General features: G+C 39.3%; 1 protein-coding gene across 3 annotated transcripts; it reads left to right on the forward strand.

Moving 5' to 3' along the window:
- The first annotated feature begins 1,981 nt into the window (after positions 1 to 1,981).
- Positions 1,982 to 26,906, forward strand: HSPH1 (heat shock protein family H (Hsp110) member 1). 3 transcript variants are annotated; one of them, XM_027116565.1, is made up of 18 exons: positions 1,982 to 2,486; positions 5,052 to 5,109; positions 7,206 to 7,346; positions 8,087 to 8,209; positions 10,385 to 10,484; positions 11,627 to 11,760; positions 12,172 to 12,416; positions 13,041 to 13,269; positions 14,868 to 14,974; positions 15,208 to 15,341; positions 17,555 to 17,763; positions 19,382 to 19,513; positions 21,937 to 22,074; positions 22,961 to 23,086; positions 24,433 to 24,540; positions 24,642 to 24,761; positions 24,981 to 25,142; positions 26,013 to 26,906. In XM_027116565.1, the coding sequence occupies exons 1-18, from the start codon at positions 2,380 to 2,382 to the stop codon at positions 26,217 to 26,219; spliced, it is 2,580 nt and encodes an 859-aa protein (XP_026972366.1). In that variant the 5' UTR covers positions 1,982 to 2,379; the 3' UTR covers positions 26,220 to 26,906. The 3 variants fall into 3 exon arrangements, with proteins under 3 accessions (XP_026972366.1, XP_026972367.1, XP_026972368.1); XM_027116566.1 differs by lacking the exon at positions 19,382 to 19,513; XM_027116567.1 differs by lacking the exons at positions 1,982 to 2,486; positions 5,052 to 5,109 and adding an exon at positions 6,524 to 6,602.
- Positions 26,907 to 27,521: the final 615 nt, after the last annotated feature.

The raw sequence follows: 27,521 nt of genomic DNA on the forward strand, positions 1-27,521 counted from the left end.
TCGGCATCCACGACAGTACAGTTGAGCTAAAAGTTCTGGTACTGGCTCTTCTTGAATAGTATTACTACTACTATTACTACAACTTACTGAATATCTATTACCAAACTAGATGTTTTATTTATATCTAATCCTTCCATTCTCCCAACAAGATAGGTATATGTCCATTTTACCCATGTTGAAACTGAAGCCCCAGGAAGAATTCAAAGAATATTAAACGGATATCAGATAATAACGACGCACGTTTAGTGCTTTACATAGCCTTTCAGTCATTACACATATCCTGTGAGGCGGCCCACAGGAAGGCTTGGTAATTAGCTCAAGGTCACAGAGCTGGCCGATTCATAAGTACACATAGGCAAGGTTCAAGCCCATGAAGCCTAACTCTAGGGGCTCCCACAAGCTGTACTATAAAGCATATCAGTATTGCCCCAGGATTTGAATCTGATCCAAACCTGTCTGGCTCCAAAGACCTAGAACTGTTCCTTCCTCCTTTCTGCACAAGCTTCCTATAAAAATGTGGGAAGCAGACCAAAAAATCTCAACGTTCTATTTCTGTTAAAAAATGCTATGATTCCATGGATTTTAATATAAGGTTTTCATATACCAAAAAAAAAAAAAAAATGAGGGCGGGGGAGTCAAGAAGTTTTTGTAAAGCAAACCAAAAATAATTATAGCTAACTATATTTTCGAATTTATGAATACAGTCACCTTTAGAGGCTATTTTATTAAATTCTCTCCACCTTAAAGGTGAGTTAACTGAAGCACGTAAGGATTAAGTACCTTTTGTCTAACTGCCGGGTCAAACATACAAGTGATTTTGTATGCAATATAAACCTGGCCTTTTAGCCTTGTCTCTGATTTAACCTCCTAAAGACTGCCATACTCTTAATTTTTCTAACTTCAGGTAGAAATTCCTACGGATTTCATATGTATTCCTACGACCCTGAGGGAGCGTCAGCAAGGAGCAAACTTAAAAGGACACTGAAGCGTAGAAAAGACCTGACAATACCAGCAGAGTTACCCCCCTTTTTTTTTTCTTTTTATGTTCGTCTCATTACGGAAAAGAATTTAACAGGGATACCGCTTTTCAGGGAAAGAAACAAAAGCTGATTCTGAGCAAGCAAGAAGCAAAACTTATAATTTATGACTCGGGAGTGGCAGGGCAGAACAAGGTCCGTTCAAGTCAGCTGTATCAAAAATAGACAGAAAGTGATACCACAGAGAGCTTTCCAAATTACGCCACACCTAAAATTCGCTTAAAAAACCCAAAACCCACAGAACCCTGACATTTTATTCCACAAGAGAATATCCTGCCGCTGATGAATACAAGAATATTTAACACAAACCCTTATGCTTGTTACTAGAAGTTGAAACGTAAATTCCTTTTTCTAATTCATAATTCACCAGCCGTGGTGTAATCTAGACAATAATAGAAGCGAATACCGAACAAGCAGGCAAACAAAATAACGCTGTGGCTGGAAAACGAGCGAAAAGCGATAAAGGGAAGCTCCCCCTCTCCCGCGAGTCCCCCAAGACAAAGCCGGCTCCCAGCCCGCACTGCGACCGGGACTACACATCCCAGCATGCAAGGCGACACGGTCTCCCAGTCGAACTACGGTTCCCGACAGGCTTTCCTGACAGCGGGCCGACCTCTCTGGCGTCCGGGGGGTCTCGGGTCTCTGCAGGAGTGGGGTGTGTCTCCGCCCGCCCAGCTTCTCCTTCGAGTCTAAGGGTCAGATACCATCGCCCACTAGTAAATAACGAAGATTACGATTTTTCGAGTCATTCTTCGTTGCCCGTTTTATTAAGACAGCAAAGAGCCTCAGGCTAGGGCGGGCGGGGCGTAGGCGGGTCAGCTTGGCCAGTTTGAGCCAATAGCGTCGGAAGGGCTGTCCTGTTGCCATGGCAACGGCGGCCGTCCCCAGAGGGACCAGCCACCCATTGGGTGGAATCTTTCGAGAAGGCTCGAGAAGAAGGAAGCGGAAGTGGCACGTGGAGGGGCCGGTGGAGGCGCCGGTGAGTAAATGCCGCAGATTCTGGAAAGTTCCGATCAGTACGATACATAAGGCTGAGACGCTGGGATCTTCTCTTTCGGGTCGGTAGTTAAGCGGCACGCTGGTGAGCGAGCCGGTGAATATCCAGGCAGGCAGCCCGAACTGCGGAACGACTTGCGGAGACCGAGCGCAGCTTTCTCCCGTGGTTACTCCTCTGTGAGCCGCCACTGTCCCCGGGAATCCGGCGGTGCCAGACCGGCAGATCGTCCGTGTGTCCGTCCGCGTGACAGGACCGGACCCCGCGGGAGCCGCGCGCAGCCGGGGCAGGAAGCGGCGGCCGGAGGACACAGACCAACCCGAAGCGGAGGCGGACCGAGAGCCGGCCATGTCGGTGGTGGGGCTGGACGTGGGCTCGCAGAGCTGCTACATCGCGGTGGCCCGGGCCGGGGGCATCGAGACCATCGCCAACGAGTTCAGCGACCGGTGCACCCCGTAAGTGGGAGCTTGCGGGGGCGCTGGGGGGAGGTTCTGGGGCGAGGGCAGCAAGCCGGCGGGGGCTGCGGATCCCGGGGACCCCACGTTTGCGGCTGGCCGCGGAGCGCCGGGGCGAAGGAAGGGCGATGTGGGGAGCGGTGCGCCCTCCGTGGGGTCGGGATGCCGGCGGCCTAGCCGCCGGGTAGGGGAGGGGGCTTGCGGCCGCGAATCGGATAGAAGGGTCTCCGGGATTCGAGGGGCCAAGAGAAGCCCGGGAGTCGAGTCCCCCGGGGTCGTCCCTTCTGGCGGGCTCCCTCCTGGGGGCCGGTCTGCGGGCAAGCCCGAGACTTCGCTCCTTTTTCTTGGCAAGAAGCTTCAGCCAGCTCCTTGCGCGGCCGCCCCCGTTTCCCCACCCGGCTTCTCTGAGCTGGCCGAGCCGCCCCCAGCTCGTCCCCCTCCCTCCGAGCATGTCTTTGCGCACCGCAGAGCTGGGGCTGCCGAGCTTTTTCTTCCGCATTGTGAATCTCGAAATGAGCTGGAAGCTTCCAGAGCTCGTCTGCTGCTGCTTGTGCAGGGAGCGGGCGGATTGTAGTTAGCGACCACAGAATCACTCCTTTGATGATGAATCTACCTTTTCTTGCTCACTCTTGGATCATTTGTGAAAGATGTAAACGTCCTTTTTTTCGTTTTATGAAAGCCGTTAAAGAGGAATCCTAAATCGTGTTCCAATTTCTTTAATTTTGAACGGCTTAAATAAGGAGAGAAAAGAAAAATTGCACACTTTGGTGCTAGAACTCCTCTAGAGGGTGGATGTTGTCACTGAATTAAATGGTATATTCTACAGCAGCATGGGGTGGGCAAAGGGTAACATTTTAATAAGCAACTTTTTTGGAGGGGAGTCTTAATTTCTGAATATGTTGTATGCAAACATGCCTGCATGTACATTGATAAAAACAACTGCTTACTTCTCAGGGAAAATGGTGTAGGTATTTAAGTGCCTTAATCCCAAGATAAAAATCATAGAATGAAACATCGAGCCCAAAGGTGAAATGACTGGGCTTATATCACTATTTGAGTGCAGATGAACATTTATGAAACTGAACGGAAGTGAGAAGATAACCAGACATTGTCAGTATCAGTAGCATTGGGAAGACTGCTATTCACAGAGCATCTCATGCTTTATAAAGCTACAGTGTTTTAGTTTAGCTGTGTGAAGGGCTCTGATCGGAGTATAGTAAGAAAGAAGATAGTATCTCAGGATTTCATGCTTAGGTGCAGTTTACATCTTTGTTCTCTTTGGTCCAGTAAAAGGAAGAAGAGTTGTTCAAGGGAGAGTAGAGAAAAATTACGTATGTGGCTATAGTGACCACTGTGAAACTAAAGCTGACAGTGTGTCTCAAAAATGTAAACCAAGGGCAGTACTGGAGTTTCCCTTAATATTTTTTATATAATAGACGTTTGACTCAACTGCATTGGCTACTATTAATTTCTGTTTAGTATAATTAGTTTGATTCTCTTCTTGGAAAATGAGTAAATTCATTCCGCAACTGTATGTTTACTCTGAGCTCGGAGTGCTGTTCTGTTTTTGGAAGGTATTTTAAAGCTCTAGCCTTTGCTCCAGCAGTTCTCTGGCTGTTAAGATGCTATTTAGCACCTGCTCAGATAATCTAGGTCTAAGATGTCTCTGTTATAGCAAGTTTAAATTTGATTGAGCTTGATATTTAATGCCTTCAGTGTATTCCCATTTTGCTCATATCACCATTATTCCTACCTGCCCTGTAATCTAAAACCTAATTCACTTTCATCCTTCTGACAAGACTTTATTGCTCTGTGCTACCATTCCATTTCCATTGCTCAGAAGGCTGTTTAACAGTTACAAGTCACTTCATCTCTTCAGAGCTGACTTAAAATGTAACTGATTATTCAGTCCTTTTGCTCAGCATTTATACTTGATTCTGTCGTGGTACTTGCTCAGCATCATTTTTACTTGGCTTCCTCAAGTAGAGTCTTCTGTATAGGACCCTCTTTTGTGCGTTTAAACTCCAGAAGCATAGCTTAGGCCCACTTGTTTCCGTTTATCTAAAAACCTTTGATCATAAAGAGTCAGATGATATATCAGGACAGCAATAGGTATGATAGTGACGCTTAGATTTGTATGGAGTTGGTAACTGCGAAGTAGTTACACCATATTTTGTTAATCGTGGCTAGGACCGAGTTAATAATACTCTAACTATTCAAAGCATTTTCACAGTTAACGTCCACTTGCTGATAATTGGGGCCTGGAGAATTATGCTGGTGCTTGCAGTACTGGAAAGTTTCCTCTGAGCCTTGAGCAGACGGGAGTGGGGGCCAGGGTGGGGTGCAGCTGCCACCTAGATTGGATTCTCAGAGTTAAGCAGCTGACCAAAGCTTTGGAGTCCAAAGTTGTGCTGTACTGTGCCCCCTTCCCCCAGAATGGGTAGGATATTTTTTTCCTTTTTTGGGGTAGGAAATTTATGTTAGAATTTTCCTCTTGTCAGTTAAAAACCTCCACATTTATGCTTTTAACATTTGTAAAACATGGTTTTTTTAAATTTCTTCTAGATCAGTCATATCATTTGGATCAAAAAACAGAACAATTGGAGTTGCAGCCAAAAATCAGGTATGTTCTTTAAGAGGATTCTGATCATTTTTTAAGAGAGAAGTTTTAAAAGTAAAATCTCAGAGACATACAAAAATACGAAATACCTAAGCCTATCTATTTTTGAGTTTTAGAATTGTAACGCAGATACTCCTTATGAGCCCTTAGATACTTTTTTTTTCTGTTCTCTTCCTTTTGTTTTATTGAATAAGATCTTTAACTTTCTAATTTTCCAACATTAATTTTTAATAACTTTCCTACCTTCTAATGTATCTAATTTTTAAAACTTAAAAACGAGACACATGAAGTTCTTTCATGTGAAGTTTCTCATGATACTCATTTAAGAGTTAAAGCTTCCTTTCATGGAAGGAACTTCTAAGAAGCTCTGTTTAAAAGTGTTTTCAGGTTACTTAATAATTAAGGTAGTACGAGGAGAACTTGTTGTCTAGGCCTGTGCTGGCCTGTAGAGTCGCTGTTACATGTGGCCCTTGAGCACTTGAAATGTGCCTGATCTGAATTAACATGTGAAGTATAAAATACATGCGCTTTTGCAGGCTTAAAATGAAATAAACAATCTCATCGACTGTTTACATCAAGTGCATGTTGAAATGACAATATTTTAGATGAATTAGGCTAAATAAGTTATTGGAATTAATTTTACATATTAATGGGACTTGAAAATTTACCTATGTGGCTCCCCTTAGGACTCACATTGTAATTTGAACTTTGGGGATCGGGGAGAAAAATAAATAAATATGAAATACGAAAATCCCTTTTGTGAGAGGCTCTTAAAAAAGGGACTGAAAGCAGGCCTGTTACAATATGTAAACGTATCAAAGTAACATACACTGTATGCCTTCAGCTTACACAGTGTTACATGTTGATTTATTTAGTTTAAAAAAAAGTTGAAAAAATTCTCTTAATACAGAAAATAGTATTGCTAAAAAAAGAAAACTAAACCTTGGAGTACTATATTATGGCTGGTTGGAAGAGAGGAACAAAAGAGCAAAAAAACAAAGCAGGGAAGAGAAATGGCCGTGCCCACTCAAAGTAACCTGCTCAAAGGGGAGAGACACTAGTGAAGTAACAACCTCCCCAAATGTGGCCGTTGAAAAGAAAAGACTGATGTCCCGGACCTGAGATCCCACTGCATTTTTGTGGTTATGTGAGGAAAATCTGTTGAGGCTTAGATCTAGCCTGTAGATTACTAGACATATGTCATCTCGGTTTTATAATCGCAAGGAATTTTAGTACTTAAACATTGTTTGAAATATTCCATATTATTTGAAAACTAGTGTTGCCAAGCTATATTTTTCTTTTTAAAAGAAGTAGGTCAGAGAAAGAAGTACACAGTAAACGGTTTTGGTATTTTCAAACTAATAACTTTAGAAGTCTTTGTTTTTCATCTTTTAATTATTTTTGTGTTTTAAATAAGGTTCCCACTGCTGACATCTTTGAGTGAAATATGCTATGAAGTGGGACTTGTATATCCAGAGCCTAATCATCAAAAATATGTACGTGCAGTTGAAAGCATTACCTCATATAGAAACTTTTTGAATTATCCTTGCGTTTTCTGCTTTTTGGTATAGATAATTAACATTCCATGCTATTGATAGGAAAAGTAGCAATCAATATATTTTGTGGCACAAAGTACTTATCCTGGCCACTTAGCGGCTCAACAAGTAGATTACTGTAACAATTAACTCCTTTTTTAAAAAAATGTGACCAGACTATAGTGCTTCTAAATATCCTTTTTCATTTATTCATTAGGTATAAAACAACTGTAGTGGGAGAAAAGGAATGAAATAAAGTGATACATACAGTTCTTGGGGTTTGTTCAGAGCTCCAGGGATAGTTTCACTATCTGAGTTTTTATCTTGCAGACTTTGAAGCCTGTGTGTATCCCTCTCACTGCCTCCCTCCTGGCATTTCTATAGGAAAAGGAGAAAGAATAAAGTCCATTCATTGATGGAGAAAGTCAGGGCTCTGGGGAAGGTTACTTATATCCCTCTGATTTGAGTTGTACAAGTGACTTTCTTTTTAATTGCTGTAAGTACTAATAGGTGTTGAAATTAGAAAAAAATTTAAATCTCAGTGTTTTTTTTTTTTTTTTGCAGCAAATCACTCATGCAAACAATACAGTGTCTAATTTCAAGAGGTTTCATGGCCGAGCATTCAATGACCCCTTCATTCAAAAGGAGAAGGAAAACTTAAGTTATGATCTGGTTCCAATGAAAAATGGTGGAGTTGGAATAAAGGTAATATAATCGAGCAATCTTAGATTCCTTACTAGGAAACTGTTTAATTCATCTACAGAGAAAAGTACTTAATTCTTAATAAATATGTAATTCAGTTTCCTTATTTGGACAAGATGGTCTTTTATTTTTTAACTAGTCTCTCTTAAACTATAGGTTTATGTTTAAATCATCCTTGAAAATTATTCAAATGGTATATACTGCTGTAACTTAATTTGTGTTTCTCATAACGTCTTGACAGTTATAAAATTTAGAATTCATGGTGTTTAAAGAAATCTAAATTGTGTTGTCATATCAAACAAAAGTCTGTTCCAATACAGCTCATTTGCAGTTGTTTGGAGAGCTACAGTGTAATACAACCAGAAATCTTTTTTTAAACTACAGAGGCATTCCTGTCTTATGATCTACACAAAATAATATTTATCCCAGTGATTCATCTCTTCAGTTAGAGTGGAAATTTACTATCTTCTATAATACTTTGACCAGTACTTTGGATAGGGGAAAAATCTGCCCCAGCTTTTTTTTCTCTTCATCTCTGGGGAAGAATCTTTCTTTTTTTCTTTGCTTTGCTTTCCTTTCCCTTTTTCTCTTCCTTTTACCTTTCCTTTCCTTCTTCTTTTCTAAACAGTTATAACAGTAAAGGTTTTCTGGAAGAGAATGTGTAATCATGTTTGTAAGTTAATATTATTAGCATGTAACTTTTAGGACTACAGTATTTAAAGCATTTTCTTTCCTCAATACAGGTAATGTACATGGATGAGGAACATCTGTTTAGTGTGGAACAGATAACAGCCATGCTGTTGACTAAGTTAAAGGAAACTGCTGAAAACAACCTCAAGAAGCCAGTAACAGATTGTGTTATTTCAGTAAGTAGAGTTCGGCAAGGCAACGTGTTTTATTTTAATTTGCCTTTTTCATGTTACTTTTTAGTATTGAATGTGTGAAAGCTGTCCTACTACTAGAGATCAGAATTCTGCTGCACTCTATACCATAGTGTTCAGCAGCATTGCATAGTAGGTTTGGGTGGTGATTTTAGCCAGAAGTTGCAAAGGTTTTTGAGTGGTGTTACATGTCAATATCTCCTGTCAGGCTTTTTGAAAATACAGACTGATTGGTTGAATTGGAGGATATTCTAAAGTTAGTTGATGTATTGAGAGGCAATTGTATACTTACACGAGAGCTTTTCAGAATTTTATCCACACGTGAGAACCAGAGAGTTGGTTCTTGGTGATAAGTAGTTTTAAAATGTAACCTACCAGTAGTGACAAAACCTAGGTTTTTTTTTTAGCATTGGCAAGCCCACTACTTTCAATGGACAGTTGATAATTAGGTTATTAAAGAGTATTTGTAATGGACAGAAGTCATTTTTTTTTTTTTACATTAAGATTTATTAACACTCCCTCGTTTATGTAAGGGATTAGGAAATATGATGTTAATTGATTTATAGGTAAAGATTTGATCTGGGGGAAAGTGTATACATTAAAATAAGATTAGGTGTTCATTATTGAGGTTAGAGAAACAAGGAAAAAGAGAGGCCTTCCTTCTTCTTTTGAAGACATAGTTCTCTGTTTTTCTCTTCTAAGTAGTTAAAGTTAATTAAGAGAGCTACTCTGATCTCTCCCACTATCTCTTTTCTACCTAGCCCATGTCTCAGAACAGCTGTTACGGTGAGCTGGAGATTGCAACCAGGCTATACTGACTGTATAGGACAGGGTGTCACTTCCCCTGCCCCAAGGATCCTTTACATACATTTTATACCTCATCACCTCTCCCACATGAAAGTTTAGTAGTACAGATTTAGTGTATATCTGTTTCTGTACTGTGGTCCTTTAGACAGCCACAAGCCATTGTAACTAGCTAAATATTTTTTTGTCCTTATGTACCAATTTTCATCCTCTACAACGTTATTATTCTCTGTGGCAAATTTGTGCTATGGGGAAAAGTCATCTTTTATTTGGCAGGGTGGCCTGTCCAGACCTGTCAGAAGCCTTTATGGCAGTGCATCCTGGGATATGCAAGAAGAGACGCAGAAAGGCTGAAATTTCTCTTGCAAGACAGAAGGTGTTCTACTAAAGGAATGTCTGGGTATTGCTTGGAGAAATGCTATTAATCTCTGGTAAAGTTAAAGAATTAAGTTATAAGTCAGTGGTCCTTCCTTCCTCTCCCACCCCCTCTTTAAATAACCTAATATGGAAAACTGAAAGTGTTCTGATTTGAAAGGTGAGCAGAGACCCACCTTCGCCCTTGTCACTCTTTCTGAAGCATTTATAGGTAACTTGGGGAGAAAATGCGAAAGCCACTGTACCAAGTTTTCTCTTAGGTACTTTCCAGTTAAGTGATTATATGAATGTATTGTTAGATGCTCTTCTGGAAGAATGTGCTAGTTAAAGTGCTGCCCTAGAAGGCAATCAGAAGAATTCATCTAGCTAGAACACAACACCGTAAGAAACTTTATCCCTTGAGCTGATTTAGTTCTTCTTCCTCTTAGAAAAATCAACAGACTTTGACAAAAAAGTTTCATTTTTGTAATCTGAACAGGTTTACTGAATTAGAAGGTACCCCAACGATTAATGCTTAAAACCAACGAACAGCAAACTAAAGGGCAGAGGCTAGAATTAGCTGTATTATCTTTAAGTTCCTGTAGTCTTTATAGTTTAATTACATTTAATGTTGACATAGCAGAATAATTTCCAAAAGAAATTTAAGACTTGTTTGGAAATAGTATTTCATCCTCTTAAATTTAAAGCTTTTTGTTAGATTTAAGTAACTGTTAATACGTCTTACGAATACTCCTGGTTAGTTTTTATTTCAGGTTAAAATTTGGTTCTAATAAATTTGATACTTATAATTTTAGGGCAATCTTTTCAAAAGTAGTTGCTGTTTCTGAAAGTTAAAGAACTTATTCTTTTTCTGTTTTGTGACTTGACTAGGCACTTATTTAGCTGGACTATTGTGAATTGATTACAGATGGTTGTGAGGGATTTGTATGTTTTATTTTGTGTGTTCTAGGTAAGTTAGATTCTTTCCCTTCTTGTTTGCAGGTCCCTTCTTTCTTCACAGATGCTGAGAGGCGATCTGTCTTAGATGCTGCACAAATTGTTGGCTTAAACTGCTTGAGACTCATGAATGACATGACAGCTGGTAAGAAGAAAACTGTTTTTGTGTAGCAGTTAATATACTTTCGAAACTAAAGTTAAGACACACCAGGTCCTGTTATCAAACACTTTCATGTAGGTGTAGAAACACAGCCTATTAAAAAACGTGTTAGATTTGAAAGCAAAAATTCTAGCCTTTCAGATGCTTGTTTTAATGAGAAGTTGGCACTTTTTCAAATATATGAATCTGTTTTCATTAGGAAATTCTTGTATATAAATTTTTTAATCCTTTAAATTAGTTGTATTGGATTTAGTTTTTTATTTCCTTACATTGTTTTTATAGTTAAGAAACAAGTTTTCCCAAAACCTCATGATTTTGGCTTTTACAACTACCTTGACTATTGATTTAGCTTAAATTTTTTTTCCCTCATATGCTTTCCGATTGTATGTGGTTAGGAGTTGATCATTCATCTTATATCAGATATTAATTTAAGCTGTATGATTTGCCAGGCACCTTGGTAGGAATGGATATAGTGGGGAGCAAAACACTCACTTATCTCCTCTTAGACCTTGTATCAGCTTCTTGTGATTACAGATGGACTCAAAGTCAGTTACAATGTAGTGTATTCAGGCAAAGCAAATAAGGCTTTGTTTAGTATGTTTTTAATAGATGTTTTAAGAACTCTTAAAGTATTGATAAAGGTGTGTTCTTAAGTATACGTATTTAGAAATACAGTGGTTTCAAAATTCAGAAAAAGCTAACACAGACTACTTAAGATAGATCATTTATTTGCCTTGAATCTAATTGGTAGGACCTGCAGTTGCTGTAGTTATATATTAAATTCTTAATTTTTTTGGATAAGCAGTCTCCTAGCAGGTTGTGGTTAAAATGTAAGTATTGTGTAATGAGTCTGATATTGTTTGTGTGTGGTTACACGTGGTTTACATGCCATTGTTTTTGCATTACGTATGTCCTCTCTGTCACATCTCTCCATATATTTAAAAGTGATAGAACATTGTTCTAAAATCAGAAAGGGACAAAGTATGAAGTCAGATATAAAAGAAATATGTTCACTTTTAATTAATGGAAGTACAGTCAGGTTTCCTGCATGTGTGATTACGTTGGTAACAATGAAATTCCTAAGAAAATGTGAACCAAAGAATCGAAACATACTAATTTTTTTTTAGTTGCTTTGAATTATGGAATTTATAAGCAGGATCTCCCAGGCCTGGATGAGAAACCTCGAGTAGTGGTTTTTGTTGATATGGGACATTCAGCTTTTCAAGTGTCTGCCTGTGCCTTTAACAAGGGAAAATTGAAGGTAAAGTCATAAATCAGAACTAAGTGACCCAAATATTACATGTGTGACAGTTGTCATTACTTTAGGCTCTTCGAGGTAATGAAAAGTTTGGGGTAAAGATATTAACCAAGAGTTGTTCCTAAGGTTGATCCTCCATAAAGATGATGTAATCGTTTCAGCTTCTTGCTCAGGAAAGAAAAGCTTTTTAAGGTTATCTTCCATGTAATCATTAAAATTAAAGACATCTTAGAGACTTAACATTTCGTTTGGATTTTGTAGTTACGCGTCTCCTTACTGACTTGGATTTCATGTTGTAGTTTAAATAGAAATTTTGAGCCTAGGAGTCTTTGGTTGTTTGAATAGCAATATTTAAGACTCTAGTTGCAAATATGATTGAAATAACCAGATTATTTGTTGTTTTAACTAAATTAGGTACTGGGAACAGCTTTTGATCCTTTCTTAGGAGGAAAAAACTTTGATGCAAAGTTAGTGGAACATTTTTGTGCAGAATTTAAAACTAAGTACAAGTTGGACGCAAAATCCAAAATTCGAGCACTCCTTCGTCTGTATCAGGAGTGTGAAAAATTGAAAAAGCTGATGAGCTCTAACAGCACGGACCTACCACTGAATATCGAGTGCTTTATGAATGACAAAGATGTTTCGGGAAAGATGAACAGGTGTGTCTTGAATTCTGACAGATTAAAGAAAACTTCTTGCTGCAACTGTAGTCCACGTGTCAGTTCTAGCTGTGGTGTTGTGAGTCCTGGCCCACATTTCAGGATTGTACCGTACCTGCTGGAAAGACTGTCAACGTCATTAGAACTAGGGTTGCTTCTGCAAAGAGGTTTTTAGGAAGATCTGTGTTCAGTGCCCTCGTAGTGAAGTCTTTTGGCTCATTTTCACTTTTTAGTATTTCTGGGCCAGTAATTCAATAATGGTTTCACAGAATATTTTGCAGAAATATTTTGAAGAGAATGGAAATATTCAAAGTAATGAAAACGGGATCATCTAAAACATTAAGGAATAAAATGGAAATCTTAATATAAAAGTGATTTCTTCTAGTAATACCTGTCGAATTGATTTTCTCCTCATGCCCTTTCTGCATCTGTTTTGTATATTTTTTGAAAAAGAAAAGTTACAAATTACAGTATGGTTGAACTTGGCCCATGTGGAATTCAGGGTGTCTGAGGGGAAAAAAAAATGTTGGGTTGATAAGGCTTATTTTTTAAAAAATAGGACAGGATATTGGCCTTAAGATAAGTTTTCTAAAGATTTCTAAAGTTTTCCTCTTAATTGCCAAGGGCACAGTTTGAAGAACTCTGTGCTGAGCTCCTGCAAAGGATAGAAGTTCCCCTTTATTCATTGCTGGAACAAACTCAGCTCAAAGTAGAAGATGTGAGTGCTGTGGAGGTAGTTGGAGGCACTACACGAATCCCAGCCGTGAAAGAAAAAATTGCCAAATTCTTTGGAAAAGATACGAGCACGACGCTCAACGCAGATGAAGCAGTGGCCAGAGGGTGTGCACTACAGGTATTGCCTTCTCAGCCCTTCTCCCTCTGGGGGCTCATTCCTTGAACCATTTCTGCTTTACTTCATCGAGGTGGTGTCACAGAGAAAGCAGAGCCCAGTGCCCAGTTAGACACCACAAGGGGGTTACTTACATTTCCACAAATCGTGAGGCCGTGGGGACACAGGATCTGCTTCAAGTATTGGAAGGTTTAGGAAGTTTAAGATTCAAAGAACTACAGAGCTAGTGTTTCTCAAGCTGGGGATTAGGGACAGGCATGATTCTGAGGGGATCATAGAAAACACGGCTGTAGGGCGTAGAGTAGCCGTGTGGTGGTGCCGGTTGTTACAGAGCACCAAGGAGGGCAGGGGAACAGCAGTCTGGTGCAGTGAGGAATTGATTTGGGGAAAGTTTGCAGGGTTAAGAGTATTAGCTAACAGGTGGTTTGATGAAATAGCTGTTCCCCCTCCAAACTGATTGTAGCTTATCAAATAAGGAGGCAGCTCAGAGGCATGAAGTTTGGCAAAGTAAAAGCACAAAATCTAGAAGTTACTGATACAAAAAAATTAGTATTGGTTTATACGTAGGATATTAGAGTCAAATCTGAGTAGTTTTAACTAAAGTTTTAAGTTAATTTGTTTAAATTTGATCTAGTTAGCACAGTTTTTTTTTTAATACAAAGCAGTAGATTCTTTACAGAAAAGTATTTAGACTGACTACTGTGTAAAACTTTTAAAAAAGAACGTGTAGATGCTGACTATTGCCTGTAATCCGTTGCATCATCAAGATTCCTCATGTTTTGTGGGGTTTTTGTCTTTGCTTCCTCCTTGACAGTGGCGTGCGCCTCCTTCACTGACTCTTAATCACCCAGGACTTCGGAAGCTTATAGTTTCTGTAGAACTAGAGCTTCTTTTGGCTTCTCTTCTGAAGAATCCTGTGCTATTGACAGAGTCAGAGATTTACTGACTTTTAGTTTAGTCATCTGTTCAGTCATTTTTATGTGACAAGTTGAAATCCACCGGTTGGTCTGTTGGGTGTTGTCTACCCTAAATTTGAATTGACCATCGCTTCCTTCATTCCTAAAATTACTTGAAAATAGGCACATTTTGGTTTTACCCTTTTTCAGTCTTAGACATTTGAAAGGCAATGCGGACAGAGCTGTTTGGATGTATATACACATTCAAAAGTGATACAGCTTGTAATTAAAATTGCTGTCAGCAGGGCATTTCTGGAAAGACCGCTGCTTTTTCCTCAGCCCCTGTGAAACTTACTAATTAACAGTTGCTAGCCTAAGATTCGTTGTACTGTTTAACTTTATATCTAGTGATTGCCATAGTATTTAGATGATAAATCACTTATGCTTAAGACACGTACACTGTAAGCAATTTCGAATTTGAATTTAAACCTACCCGTTCTATTTGAATTGATTTTTTTTCTTTTTTAATATTTATTTATTTGATTGCGCTGGGTGTTAGTTGCAGCAGGTGGGCTCCTTAGTTGTGCCTTGCCAGCTCCTTAGTTGTGGCAGGCGGGCTTGAATTGATTTTTATATTAAAAGCTGAGTGAAATTTTTCATGTGCTCATGATAATTTTTTTCTTTTTCTTTTTTTTTTTTTTGAAGTGTGCAATCCTTTCCCCAGCATTTAAAGTTAGAGAATTTTCCGTCACTGATGCAGTTCCTTTTCCAATATCTCTGGTCTGGAGTCACGATTCAGAAGATGCCGAAGGGTATGTAGGAGAAAATTACTTTATTTTAATATAAAGAAAAATTAGCAAATGAATTTCATGGTAGAGTGTTTGATTAACTGGGATCTTTCAACAACAGACTTACCAAAATATTTCTCTCATTCTGAGTTATAAATGGTGAGATGGGATTGATACAGCTCTTAGAATGTGTTTATTCTGTTTGCATAGCACAGTGAGCTTGAACACTTGAGCTGAATGCCTTTGTTTCCTCTTAGCGTCCATGAAGTGTTCAGTAGAAACCATGCTGCTCCTTTCTCCAAAGTGCTCACCTTCTTGAGAAGTGGGCCTTTTGAGCTGGAAGCTTTCTACTCTGATCCTCAAGGAGTTCCATATCCAGAAGCAAAAATAGGTAAGCAATTCATTGTAATTACTCTTTTGAAGACTTGACTTAGTCAGTGTGCAAACTTAAACATTTTTTCTGTTCTTAGCAATGTTGAGTGGGACGATGCCATGTGAAGACATTTTCATTTTGGAATAATGGTGATGGGGAAAATCTCTTTGTTTTTTTGGTGAATAAATTGGCCTGTAGAGATGCAATGACTTGCTGGTGCTCTGCTGGTGCTTCCAAGTGTATATATATATAAGAGCACTTGAGTATTTTTCCTTTTCTGATACAGTCTATACTTTATCACCTACTTTTTTTTTTTTTTTAAAGAAGATATTGGGGGTAGGAGTTTATTAATTAATTAATTTATTTTTGGCTGTGTTGGGTCTTCGTTTCTGTGCGAGGGCTTTCTCTAGTTGTGGCAAGCGGGGGCCACTCTTCTTCGCAGTGCGCGGGCCTCTCACTATGGCGGCCTCTCCCGCTGCGGAGCACAGGCTCTAGACGCGCAGGCTCAGTAGTTGTGGCCCACGGGCCTAGTTGCTCCGCGGCATGTGGGATCCTCCCAGACCAGGGCTCGAACCCGTGTCCCCTGCATCAGCAGGCAGGTTCTCAACCACTGCGCCACCAGGGAAGCCTTATCACCTACTTTTAATATTAACCTTTTCTCTGGGTGAAACGTTACTTGCAGAATATTGCTTAAAACCTGGCTTGGAAACCATTGAAGCTACTTCTCAAATGTACCTTTGTACTGTAATCTTTTTTTTTAAAAAAAAATACATCTTTATTGCTACATTTTTCCTGGGGAGGTTTGACACTAGCCATCTATTTTGACCCATAGTTAACTCTGAAAATGTGGGAGAGCTACAGGCATCTTCTTCAATGGGCGTGTCTCTTTCCCAGGCTACTGGTAAAATTTGCCGATATTGCTAGATCGCTTCAGGGCTCACCTTTGCCCCACACCATTTCATAATGAAATTGTTTGAAGGAGTCTAACCTGGCCAGTTGTGTTTTCTTTCTTAGTACTTAAAACTAAAAGTGTTCTGACACAGGGGAGTTTTTATTTTTTAAAACAGCTTTTATGAATTTATTTATAGATAATTTAAGAAAATCATTGAATATAGACTAAAATTTTGACAGGCTGCATTCTAGTCCCCATTGTGCAGAGGATAAAATCTAAGCTCTTTAGCATGGCATCACAGTTTTCATTTTATCGCCAAAACCGAGAAGCTTGCACAGCCTTAGAGAGCCGTCTTCCCTCTCTCTCCTGTGAGCCTTCTTGGATGCCCTTTAGTAAATGCTGTTTCTTTAACTGGATCTTTTGGTAATTATTTCCTGAACCTCGTGATTTGATAATTAATGAAGGTCTATTCCAGTATATTTCACCGACCTACTAAATAAATCTAACTTTCTGTGTGTTTGTGTAGACAGCACTTAACTACAAGGCTATTAAATCCCATATAGTGCTCTGCACATAACAGGTTCAAACTACTTAATTTTGTTTACTGGTTTCTGTAGTAACAGTACTACTATTGGTGGAGGTGATAACTAACACTTAGCCCTTGGTTCCATAGTTATAAGTGCTCAGTGTAAAACACTTGTCAACTCAAACCACAAAAGCACAGATAAAGTAACTTACAGCAGGTCACACGGCCAGGATTCAAGCCCAGAGAGTCTGGGTCAGAGTCAGCACTCTGAACTCCTACTCAGGAATGCTCTGGAACTGCTCTATAATGCATGATAATTTCAGGCTTTGATACAAGTTTTAGCTCACCTCTCCTATTTGAAACATAGGAAAATGTTTGGATCATTCAGTCAGAAAAACAGTATTCCCGGGAAAGGCCCTACAGAATCAGAATGCAGGAAGCGCTCGATATCATCTGCCTTACACTTGAGATTTCCATGTCGAGGTTGTGCTCACCTGGAGAAATAGGGTAGGAGGCAGCGGGGACAGCTTGTCATCAGCCTTCACACAGTGTCTGTGTCGGAGTGTTCAACAGAAAGTCACAAGAGTGCCCTTGCCTTTGAAGGTTTTATGACATATTAAAACTAATCCCAAGTGTGATAAGTTAGACTGTGTACTTCTGAGTCTATTTTAAGAGGTTATGTTTATAGTATACATTAAAGGGCTTAAATGTAACTCGGTAGAGAAAACGGGGAGATTTTGGAATGGCAATATATAGCCTTTGCTTGATAGAGTTAGATTCAGTTCTGAAATTGTCGATTTCTTTTTGGTCTAGGCCGCTTCGTAGTTCAGAATGTTTCGGCACAGAAGGATGGAGAAAAATCTAGAGTGAAAGTCAAAGTGCGAGTCAATACGCACGGCATTTTCACCATATCTACAGCGTCTATGGTGGAGAAAATCCCAGCTGAGGAGAACGAAGTGTCTTCTGTCGAAGCAGACATGGAGTGTCAGAATCAGAGGCCATCAGAAAACCCAGACGCCGAGGTAAGTTTGCGGGTAAGCCTTTGAGTTTGAATATATAGTTGACTTAATTCTAAGCCCTAAGAGATGGGTAGGGAAGGGTTAAAATATATTTTTCTTAATTGTGACTAAAATTTTGGTTAATTGGCCAGTAATATACAGCGTGGAGTTCGTGAACTGTGACTAAATTCTGTATAGCTTTATTTGAACTGGCATGTGATAATTTAGAGTGGGTAAAGGTTCTTTGAATTGTTCTTTTAAAGACACAGGCCATTTGAGAAATCAAATGCCGACTGATGATTAAGAAAAAAAGACTAAATACAAGAGCTATTTAGTGAAATACATAGCAAATATTAATGCTGTGGTTTTGGGGGTTTTTGGTTTTATTTTTTGATCGTATGGCAAAATTTGGCTTTGGCGTTTTAGAACCTATTGCTTTTATTTACACGGTTTGCTGTGTTAGGGAGGGAGGAGGCGAAGGGTCCACCTGGAGTACAGAAGTTGTTACCGTCACGATGTTAATGTAGACTGCGGCAGCACGAGTGCTGGTTTTACATGGTCTACAGAAGAGTTCTAGGAAACTCTCAAATAGATGAGCTGTTATAGTTTATTTCTGGGTAATAATCAGAAATAGTTTAAATGAAGAGGTGTAGGCAGTTACAGTGTTTCAGTTCAGATGTGAAGAAGGTATTATAACTGTGATCGTTCCTAGAACATTTAAGGAACATTAGCATTTGAGCCTTCATTTTGTTCTCATCAAGAAGAACTTCAGTGTAATGAATTAAATGACCAGGGCCACATACTTTCTCATTAGGCTACAGACACCATTATTCTAATGCCTGTTGTCTCCAGTCTCTTAGTACCTTTTGGATATACATCTACCAGGAGTGCCTTGCTTCTGGATATCTCAGTGTCTGCCTTAGGATCTTGAAACTCTGAAAGAAAAATAGGAGAGACTTCCAGGTGGGCAGCAAGTAGTTAAATTCGAATGTTTCAGGCTTCTCCCAAAGATGGGAAAAGATCATAGCAAGCACTGGTTTACTGGGGATTGAGGTGTCTATTAACATGTAGTATTTGTTCTTTATGCTGGGAGTTTTTGAGGTGTAAATAGTTGGATCACGAAAAGAAAGTGGGGACAGAGAGGGTCTTGCGTCTCTCTAAACTGAGGTGATGAACCCCCAGATAACTGATCGTCAGCTGTTTTATGTAATTGTTCAGTTCACTGAAACGGAGATGTGTCGAGATGTGTGATGGCCGCTGTGAAAGTAGGTTTTTGGGAGCTTGTTTCTGGGAGAGAGGCCTAGAGGAAATCTGCTTCCTATGCTTTTGAGAGTTAATATCTGTACAAGACTAGATGGAAGCTTCTTGAACGAGAGTTCTTGATTGTCATCACATCAATCAAAACGCTTACTACTTGTTTAACTACATTAACTGTTATCATTCAAAGAATTTCTTACAGGTTTACAGTATCTAAGAGGTTTTCAAGTACTTTGTGTTTGTATGCTTTTATCAGTATCTTTCCCCCCCACCACCTATTAAGATTTCAGAAATTGAGTGTACTGTGTTTGGTGCCCGATAACCTTTTAAATTTATACAAGTACACCTGCTTTCTACATCCTTTGTGCCTGGGCTTTCATTTCAGAAAAATATCCAGCAAGACAACAATGAAGCTGGAACACAGCCCCAGGTACAAACTGGTGGTCGTCAAACCTCACAGTCTCCCCCTTCACCTGAACTTCCCTCAGAAGAAAACAAAACCCCAGATGCTGACAAAGTGAGTGACTCTTCCAGTTCATTCCGTTAGACAGTGTTGCAACATGTGATCATGAATGATATCATTCAATCTGCGGTTTCAAGAGCAAGCACCAGGTTATCGTATTCCATGTAGGGTTTTTTTTCTGAAAATTTTCTATATTTTCCAACTAAAACCAGTTAGAGGTACTCCACCTCGCTGAGGGAATTGAGTATCCTGCTTTTTAGACCTGAAAGCTTCCCTTCAATAACTGCTGCTCCAAGCAACAGGAGGCGAATGCATACCTTTTGTTGTCTTCTGTAGTGCTAGAGTATCTGCAGTTGCGAGCACCTGAAACAGATACGTCCTGGTGCTGTGTGATTAGTTTCCATTTGATTCATCCAATGATAAAGACGCGGGCTATAGTAGTCTAGTAAATTTTTTTTCTCCTCTCAAATTACCTGTCAAATTTATATAAATTAATTATGATGATCTGGTAATAAGTTTCCATTGTTATCCCAGATCGGCACTTTTTGCAGAACTTTGTTCTTTGTGCAGGTGGGATGTAAATCATTAACTTTCATTAGTAGTTTGGTTTTCTCTCATTCTGAGGACAGAATTCTTTACCCTCACATGAATTACAGAATTGTCCCTTGGGGTCCAAATGCACGTTGCACTTGGTAAAAGGTTCTGGTTTTTAATCTCCCATGCCCTGATTGATCCCTTGGGGGCCCTGATATGAGCTGCAGGTCCTGATTCTGATTTCTGGAAACCTTCTTTTTCTCCTGTTAAAGAGGTATGTGATGATGGTGTAGCAGCATTGCTTTCTTTGCAGTGATTGGCTCCTTAATTTCAGCATCCCTCCCCTTCACCACTTAGCGTTGAGCATTAACTGACTTAGGCCAGTGGTCTTAGTACCTGTCTAGAGCACGACACTGGGTAGCATCTTACGTTCTTAGTTGTCAGTGGGACCACTAGTGTCAAACCCTTTGGAACATTACCACAGACCCCCCGGAGGATCCCTCGTCTGTGCCGCGTCGAATGCCGTTTTGTGATACGTTGGTTTTGTCAGTAGCTGGTTTAATTTTGTTCGGCTGGATAGTCTTATCCTGACTTAACCTGCATATATGTGACTATCATCCATTTGATTCCCAAATATCTGTTGCACTCCTGTGTTTTGCCAGGTGTAGGTGTCATTTTTCTTTCTGTGTTTTATGCCCCCAGAGCATGCACAGAATATCGGGGGGTTCTCGTGCACTAGAGGGAAGAAGAAGACATGGACATTGCAGGCTGACTGACCAGATCATTGCTAGGGATGCAGCTCACAGCACTTCACAGACATGTGATCTCTAAGGAACGCTGAAACAGAAGTCTGGGGAACATGCGGTCTCGTCCTGTCTCTGTCTTTATAATTTTAGCCAAGCCATTGAACCTCTTTCAAGTCCCAGTTTCTTATATAAAGAGCCTAGAATTTTAACATCCTTCATAACTCCCCGAAATTCCCCAGTGTCGGTGCTTGTTGTGCCTCCTGGGCTTGTCCCTGTTTTACTATCTCAGCCAATCAGGGTACACGTTACATAACCCTTGGTTATCTTCTAACCTGTCCTACAGCTGAGTTTCCTAAATTGCGTTCTTTGTCATTTGTGCTTATAGGAACCTGCAGAAATGAAAATACTATGAAAGGCTTGGAAAATTCAAGGCCGTAGGAGATACTTCTTTAGCCCTGTATTTACATATTTTGGAAAAACTGACAATAAACCTAGCATTTGCTACATCATTCCATTTGCTTCCATTTTAGGACTTTAAAATCTTTTGACCTTGCAGAGTTGCTAATGAGAAGTGGTATGACTCAAAGCCAGATAGTAGAAATAAGGAGATGTATATATATAGACATATACGTGTGCATACGTGATTTCCAAATTCAGGAAATTTTAAAAGGCACTCATCAGTGTAGTGATAATTGTAATTAAAGCACATTTAATGCTGGGATATAGGGCCTTAAATATATATATTACAGGAATAGAGTTGATCCTAACATGCTTAGTAGTTGGTCAAAATCCATCTGGTGTTAACATTAGATTGTAGGCTATAATTTAAAGATGTGGTAATTTAATAATAATATGTTTGCCTTTTTGGAGTCGCAAACATTGCTTAAAGGGATTAGAAAGCAAGGACTGATGAAGAAAAGCTTTAGCAGGAGAGTTTAAATTTAAATTTAATAGGAAATGAAAAATATCCTGGTGAATTCTTTTAGGGAAGTGTGGCATGTTTAAGTGTAACTGCAGCCCTGATTTAAAATGCATGGGTGGAAAATTAGATGATCTCTTATACATTCTTCCAATTTTATGATTTTAGGAATTTTAATTTTTCCTGGGTCCTCAGTATGATAGGGAGATTTTTGTTATTCAAGGACTGTTTAAGAATTTCTCCTTTTTTTTTTTTTTTTTTTAACCCCTCTTCCCAAGGCTAATGAAAAGAAAGTTGACCAGCCTCCAGAAGCTAAAAAACCCAAAATAAAGGTAGTGAATGTTGAGCTGCCAGTTGAAGCCAACTTGGTCTGGCAGTTAGGGAAGGACCTTCTTAACATGTACATAGAAACAGAGGTAAGTGCTTCATTTACGTATTTTTATTTTGGAATGTGTTTAGTTTGGCCCTTTTACGCATATTTCTAGTAGATAAATGGCTATAATTCTTTCTCATATCTCATAAGTCTATACAATTTTTCGGGATAGGATGAAGCCAAAACTAATGGGTTTTTCAGTTAAATTGTTTTTAGCAAGTTTTGTTTATATTTTTGTAACCTTATTAAAGAAATCTATACCATAGATCATTCTGCTTGGTATAAAATTGATTGCCCAAGTTTTTATGAAGAAATCGGGTGCTAATATCTTCTAGCCCAGAGAGCGATACAATTGGTATCTCAGGCCACACTGAATATTTCTGTTAAAATACATTATGCTTCTTTGTAGTCTACATATATGAAATGATTGAGGTTCATTTTTCTTTTACTGAGATGGGAACATTGTATTTAGAAATTTAATAATTCTATTCCGTTTATATTTGGTAAATAAATAGACTCTAAGTACATGTATTTATCCTTGATTTTAAAATGTGGTGGCAGAATTGTGTGGCTGTTATACATTGGTCAGTATTAATCCCAGTAGGAGACAACCAAGTAACTACATAAAAGAAAACAAAATTGTATAAAAGCAATAGATTGGTTTTTTCCTTAGTATTAAATCTGAAATGTGAAAGCTATGTAATTTATTATATAATGTTTAAAAAAAAACTCATTCTGTGTATTTAGAAAATGAAGAACTTTGTAGGAATTGTTGGAAGAATTTTATAAGGTATAAATTAGAACTGTTAAGACTGATTTTTTTTTTTTTGGATATAATCCTTGATTTTGTTAACTCCAGAATCTAAATAGTTAAAATATAGTTACAGGTAGCAGAAGACTAGAATTAACCTCTTCTGTTTTCCTGACAGGGTAAGATGATAATGCAGGATAAATTGGAGAAAGAGAGAAATGATGCTAAAAACGCAGTGGAGGAATATGTGTACGAGTTCAGGGACAAGCTGTGTGGACCATATGAAAAATTTATATGTGAGCAGGTATGTTTAGGGCTCTGTTTTTATTCAGATAATCTCATTATGAAGTGTTTAATATCAAATTTGACGTTTAAACCTCTACTAGATTATGTAACTTGAGCTCTTTGAAAACAAAACAGCTTGAAATAGAAGTTGTATAAACAGAGTCATGGAGGGAGAGGCTCACTAGTGATGTGCCATTTTATTCTAGTTTATCCACTGAGTTGAGTTTTTACCATCAAAGAAAGAACCGCTCGGCACTTTTATTCATAGTCTGTGACATCACAGTTACTGTGGCCTAGAAACATAAATAAGAGAAAATCCTTGCTTTCAAAGGCCTCAGACTTTTTTTTATGACTCTGGTGCCTTGGTTGCTCTCTGTCATTGCTTTATCCCATAAGACTTGTTCAGCCAGTCATTCCAGAGTTTATCAGGCACCAGTATTCCCCTTAGGCTTTTGTCAGCTCCCAGGAGCAGTATGGCTCTAAGCAGATCCCTGAAGCTCATTTGTGAAAGATGGGCCTTGGAGAAAAACTGGCCAGTTAGAAATCTCGAGTGGCTTTGGAGTTAATTCTGGACTTAGGAGAATGTAAACTGGGAGTCTGTTTAGTCCTACGATCCTGAGGCTACTTTGTACTGTATTTCTTTCTCAGCTCTGAAGCTGGATTTCTTATGGTTGGGATTCTGAGGTAGAGATGACCCAAACCAGCTAGACCTCCTAAAGCCAGAGTATAACTGCATACTTTATGTGAGTTTGTTAGGAATGGCTTTCGTGTGTGTTCAGTGATTGAATTGTCAACTTGTTTAGTTTTCCTTTCAGTATTTGGTAGTTGTGGAAGTGAGTAGAAAGTTACTAATTGAGACCTAATGGTTTTGGAGAGTAGGAAGATGATTATTTTTTTTTTTTTACTTTTCGGCTGCACTGCGAGGCACGTGGGATCTTAGTTCCCCGACCAGGGATGGAACCCACGCCCCCTGCAGTGGAGGCGCGGAGTCTTAACCGCTGGACCACCAGGAAAGTCCCTATGATTCTATAACCACATTTCAGTGTACAAACTGTCCAAAATCGGACTACTGAAATACAATGTTATAAGTCAATAAGAGCATTTTACCACAAATTTTCAAATATCCCTGTGTAAAAGAGAGAATGGCCTAAGAATGACTGTCAGTCCCTCTTGTAAAATATTGTATGGCGCTAATAATGCAGTGTTTAACGCTCCCTGATACTTTTCAGTGAAGAGAATCCAGCTAATCAGTGCCTTCCTAGAAATGAAATGAGCTACTTGATGTGTAACACTTCTGAGGACGACTATTTTGACTATTTTAAAGTAAGATTGCCACTAATACTGATTCTTGTGTTCCGTATGTAGGATCATCAAAATTTTCTGAGGCTGCTCACAGAGACTGAGAACTGGCTCTATGAAGAAGGAGAGGACCAGGCTAAGCAGACGTATGTCGACAAGTTGGAGGAATTAATGGTAGGCCCTTCTCTCCCCCTAGAAAGCAGTACTTGGGTTTCAGATTATAGACTTCTAAAATACAATTATGACAAATACTAATTTATTACATTCGGGTTTAGAAAATTGGCACTCCAATTAAAGTCCGGTTTCAAGAAGCTGAAGAACGGCCCAAAGTATTTGAAGAACTAGGACAGAGGCTGCAGCACTACGCCAAGATAGCAGCTGACTTCAGGAGCAACGTAAGTCTCTGTAAAGAGCGAGGACGCCACCCTAGATTTACAAGCTCGTGTTTAAGCTGAGGAACCTTCATTGTGAACAAATGTTCGTTCCTAAGTGAGAAATTGGGTTTTGGTGTGTGAGACCAGAGGTACATGTGAACTTCATGGAAAATTGGGTCAAGTTAGATGTTACTGTTAAATGCACTTAATTCTACAGAATGACCAAGTTTTTCCGTTTAGGATGAGAAATATAACCATATTGATGAGTCTGAAATGAAAAAGGTGGAGAAGTCTGTTAATGAAGTGATGGAGTGGATGAATAACATCATGAACGCTCAGGCCAAAAAGAGTCTCGATCAGGATCCCGTCGTGCGTGCTCAGGAAATTAGAGCAAAAATAAAGGTGCGTGGCATTGTCTGGTGTGTACTGCTGGGTTTTCTTAGGGCTTCTGGTTGCAATCCTTTGAACCTTGAACATAGCCGTTTTTGCTTAAATCTTTTTACCTCATCCCAGGACCAGATTTCTGAGTTTGTTATTGACATTACAAAATGTGGAATACCTTGTAAGTTTCTGTTAAACTTCTGTTTCTTCATTTGTTCACTTAGTTCAACAAATACATTTGTTGAGCCCCTACCATGTGCCAGTTACTGTTCTAGGAGTTTAACTGTCAGTGTGCCGGTGAGAGGAGGACTTGACAATAAACAAGCGTGGAAGGATATCAGATTGTGTTAAGTGCCGAGGGGAAAACAGTCAAAAGGGATTAGGAAACTCGGGGCGGTGGAGAGGGACCCAGGTCAGTATTCATCAGGGCAGGCCTTGCTGAGCGCATGAGGCTAGAAGGAAGTTGGGAAGAAAACCAAGGAACTGCTTTCTGCCTGGAAGAATATTCAAACACAGTGAAGGTTAACATGAGCCTTTGAGGTCATGGACTATAAGCTTGAATTCCAGCTCTTTGCTCACTACTTTTTCTGTTCCTGAGGTTAAGTTACTTAACCTCTTCTCCGTAGGTGGGGATGATAATTCCTACCTTTTAATAACTGCTGTGAGATTAAATGGGTTAACAATATGTGAGTAGTTAGTAAGTCCCTGACATACTGTAGAAGAATGTTCACATCTCTTTTGATCAGGCTTCAAGCTATAGTTTTGGGCAAATGTGTTGAGCAAATGGAGTTATTTGAGAGGTGGTAGAAAAATACTGGTTCGGGTATGTAGGAAAGTAATTGAAAATGAACTGGAGTTAGTCTGACTATTAGTTTTGTTTGCCTTTCTTAGGAGTTGAATAACACTTGTGAACCTGTTGTAACACAACCCAAACCAAAAATTGAATCACCCAAACTGGAAAGAACTCCAAATGGCCCGAGTACTGATGCAAAGGAAGAGGACTTAGAAGGCAAAAACAATTTCAGTGCTGAACCTCCACATCAGAACGGAGAATGTTACCCTAACGAGAAGAGTTCCATCAATATGGACTTGGACTAGGTGACATTAAACTGACTTAGTGCTTCAATTAATAAAGTATTTTTGCCATGGTATGTGATTCTACATGACATACTGAGACTATTTATATTTTCTTTTTTAAGGATGTTTAGAAATTTTGTGTATTATATGGAAAAAGAAAAAGCTTAAGTCTGTAGTCTTTATGATCCTAAAAGGGAAAATTGCCTTGGTAACTTCAGATTCCTGTGGAATTGTGCATTCATACTAAGCTTCTGTGCAGTATTACCATTTGCATCACTGAGGATGAAACTGACTTTTGTCTTTGGAGAAAATAAAGTGTATTCAAGAGGGCTGTGGTTCAACTCTTCAAGCATTGCTCCGCCAAGGTAGTTTTCTTGCATTTTGCTCTCCGTTTCAGCATGCGTGTGGGTGTGGGTGTTTATAAACAAGACTAAGTCTGACTTCATAAGGGCTTTCTAAAATTAATTCTGTCCAATAGAATATCACTTTTTGCTTTGATATTATTAAAAATCCAGTGACTAAAAGCAAAAGCTAGTGAAATGTGTTAGCAGCATGCAGAACAAAACCTTTACAATTTCTCTCTCCTTACCCAGTGCCGTGTCATGTGAAGGTGTAACGTGGAGGAAACGTTGATTCTGTTTGTAACTGATATTGTGAAGCCTCTTAAGAGCTTTAAAATAAAGTTCATCTTATGGTGTCATTTCTAAACAGTTTTGTCACTGATTTAAAAATGGGATTGGAGCAGCATGGTGTAAACTGTGAGAATCCAACTTTCCTTCTTTGCTGTTTCTTATATATGCTATCACTGTTCTAAATGAGAATGACTTTCTCCTGATAGAAAAGTAGCATATGTTGATTACAGTGCACTTTTTTAAAACTACAGAGTTAAGTGTAACTTATCTACCACCCAGAAAAAAACAACTCTTCCAGCCTTTCTCTCCTGACGGTGGTGTGTGTGTCAGCACGGGGGGGTGGGGTGTGGTGTGTGGGGTGTGTGTGTGTGTTAGTGTAGTGTAGGCTGTTTTTTAAAGCTCTGTGTATCAGGGATATCAGTAAATATCAGGTTTTATAACTTCACTGCTGTACTGAGTCCCATTATAAAGACATACATGTTAATACATAAAAATACTTCGGCCAGTCCCAGTGTTGGTGGGCTTTAGGTGTTTCTCATATTCTAAATAATGCTGCAATGAATCTTGTCTCAGGACAAAACTGAAGCGGTGTTGGGGAGAAGGCCTGCATGCTTAGGTTGGATAACGAGTAACGGTTACCACCCACCACTGTGCAGCAGTTACCTCCCTCACCAGCTAGGGGTGTTCATCC

This window comes from Aethalodelphis obliquidens, unplaced genomic scaffold (assembly GCF_003676395.1).
Source record: "Aethalodelphis obliquidens isolate GAN/ISIS:26980383/991018 unplaced genomic scaffold, ASM367639v1 scaffold16, whole genome shotgun sequence".
Classification (NCBI taxonomy): domain Eukaryota; kingdom Metazoa; phylum Chordata; class Mammalia; order Artiodactyla; family Delphinidae; genus Aethalodelphis; species Aethalodelphis obliquidens.

Excerpts from the sequence above, each read along its gene's own strand:
- HSPH1 (XM_027116565.1), top strand. The coding sequence starts at position 2,380 with ATGTCGGTGGTGGGGCTGGACGTGGGCTCGCAGAGCTGCTACATCGCG. Across the intron at positions 5,110-7,205 it reads GAGTTGCAGCCAAAAATCAG|CAAATCACTCATGCAAACAA; the intron begins GTATGTTCTTTA and ends TTTTTTTTGCAG. Across the intron at positions 13,270-14,867 it reads CCAGAGGGTGTGCACTACAG|TGTGCAATCCTTTCCCCAGC; the intron begins GTATTGCCTTCT and ends TTTTTTTTGAAG.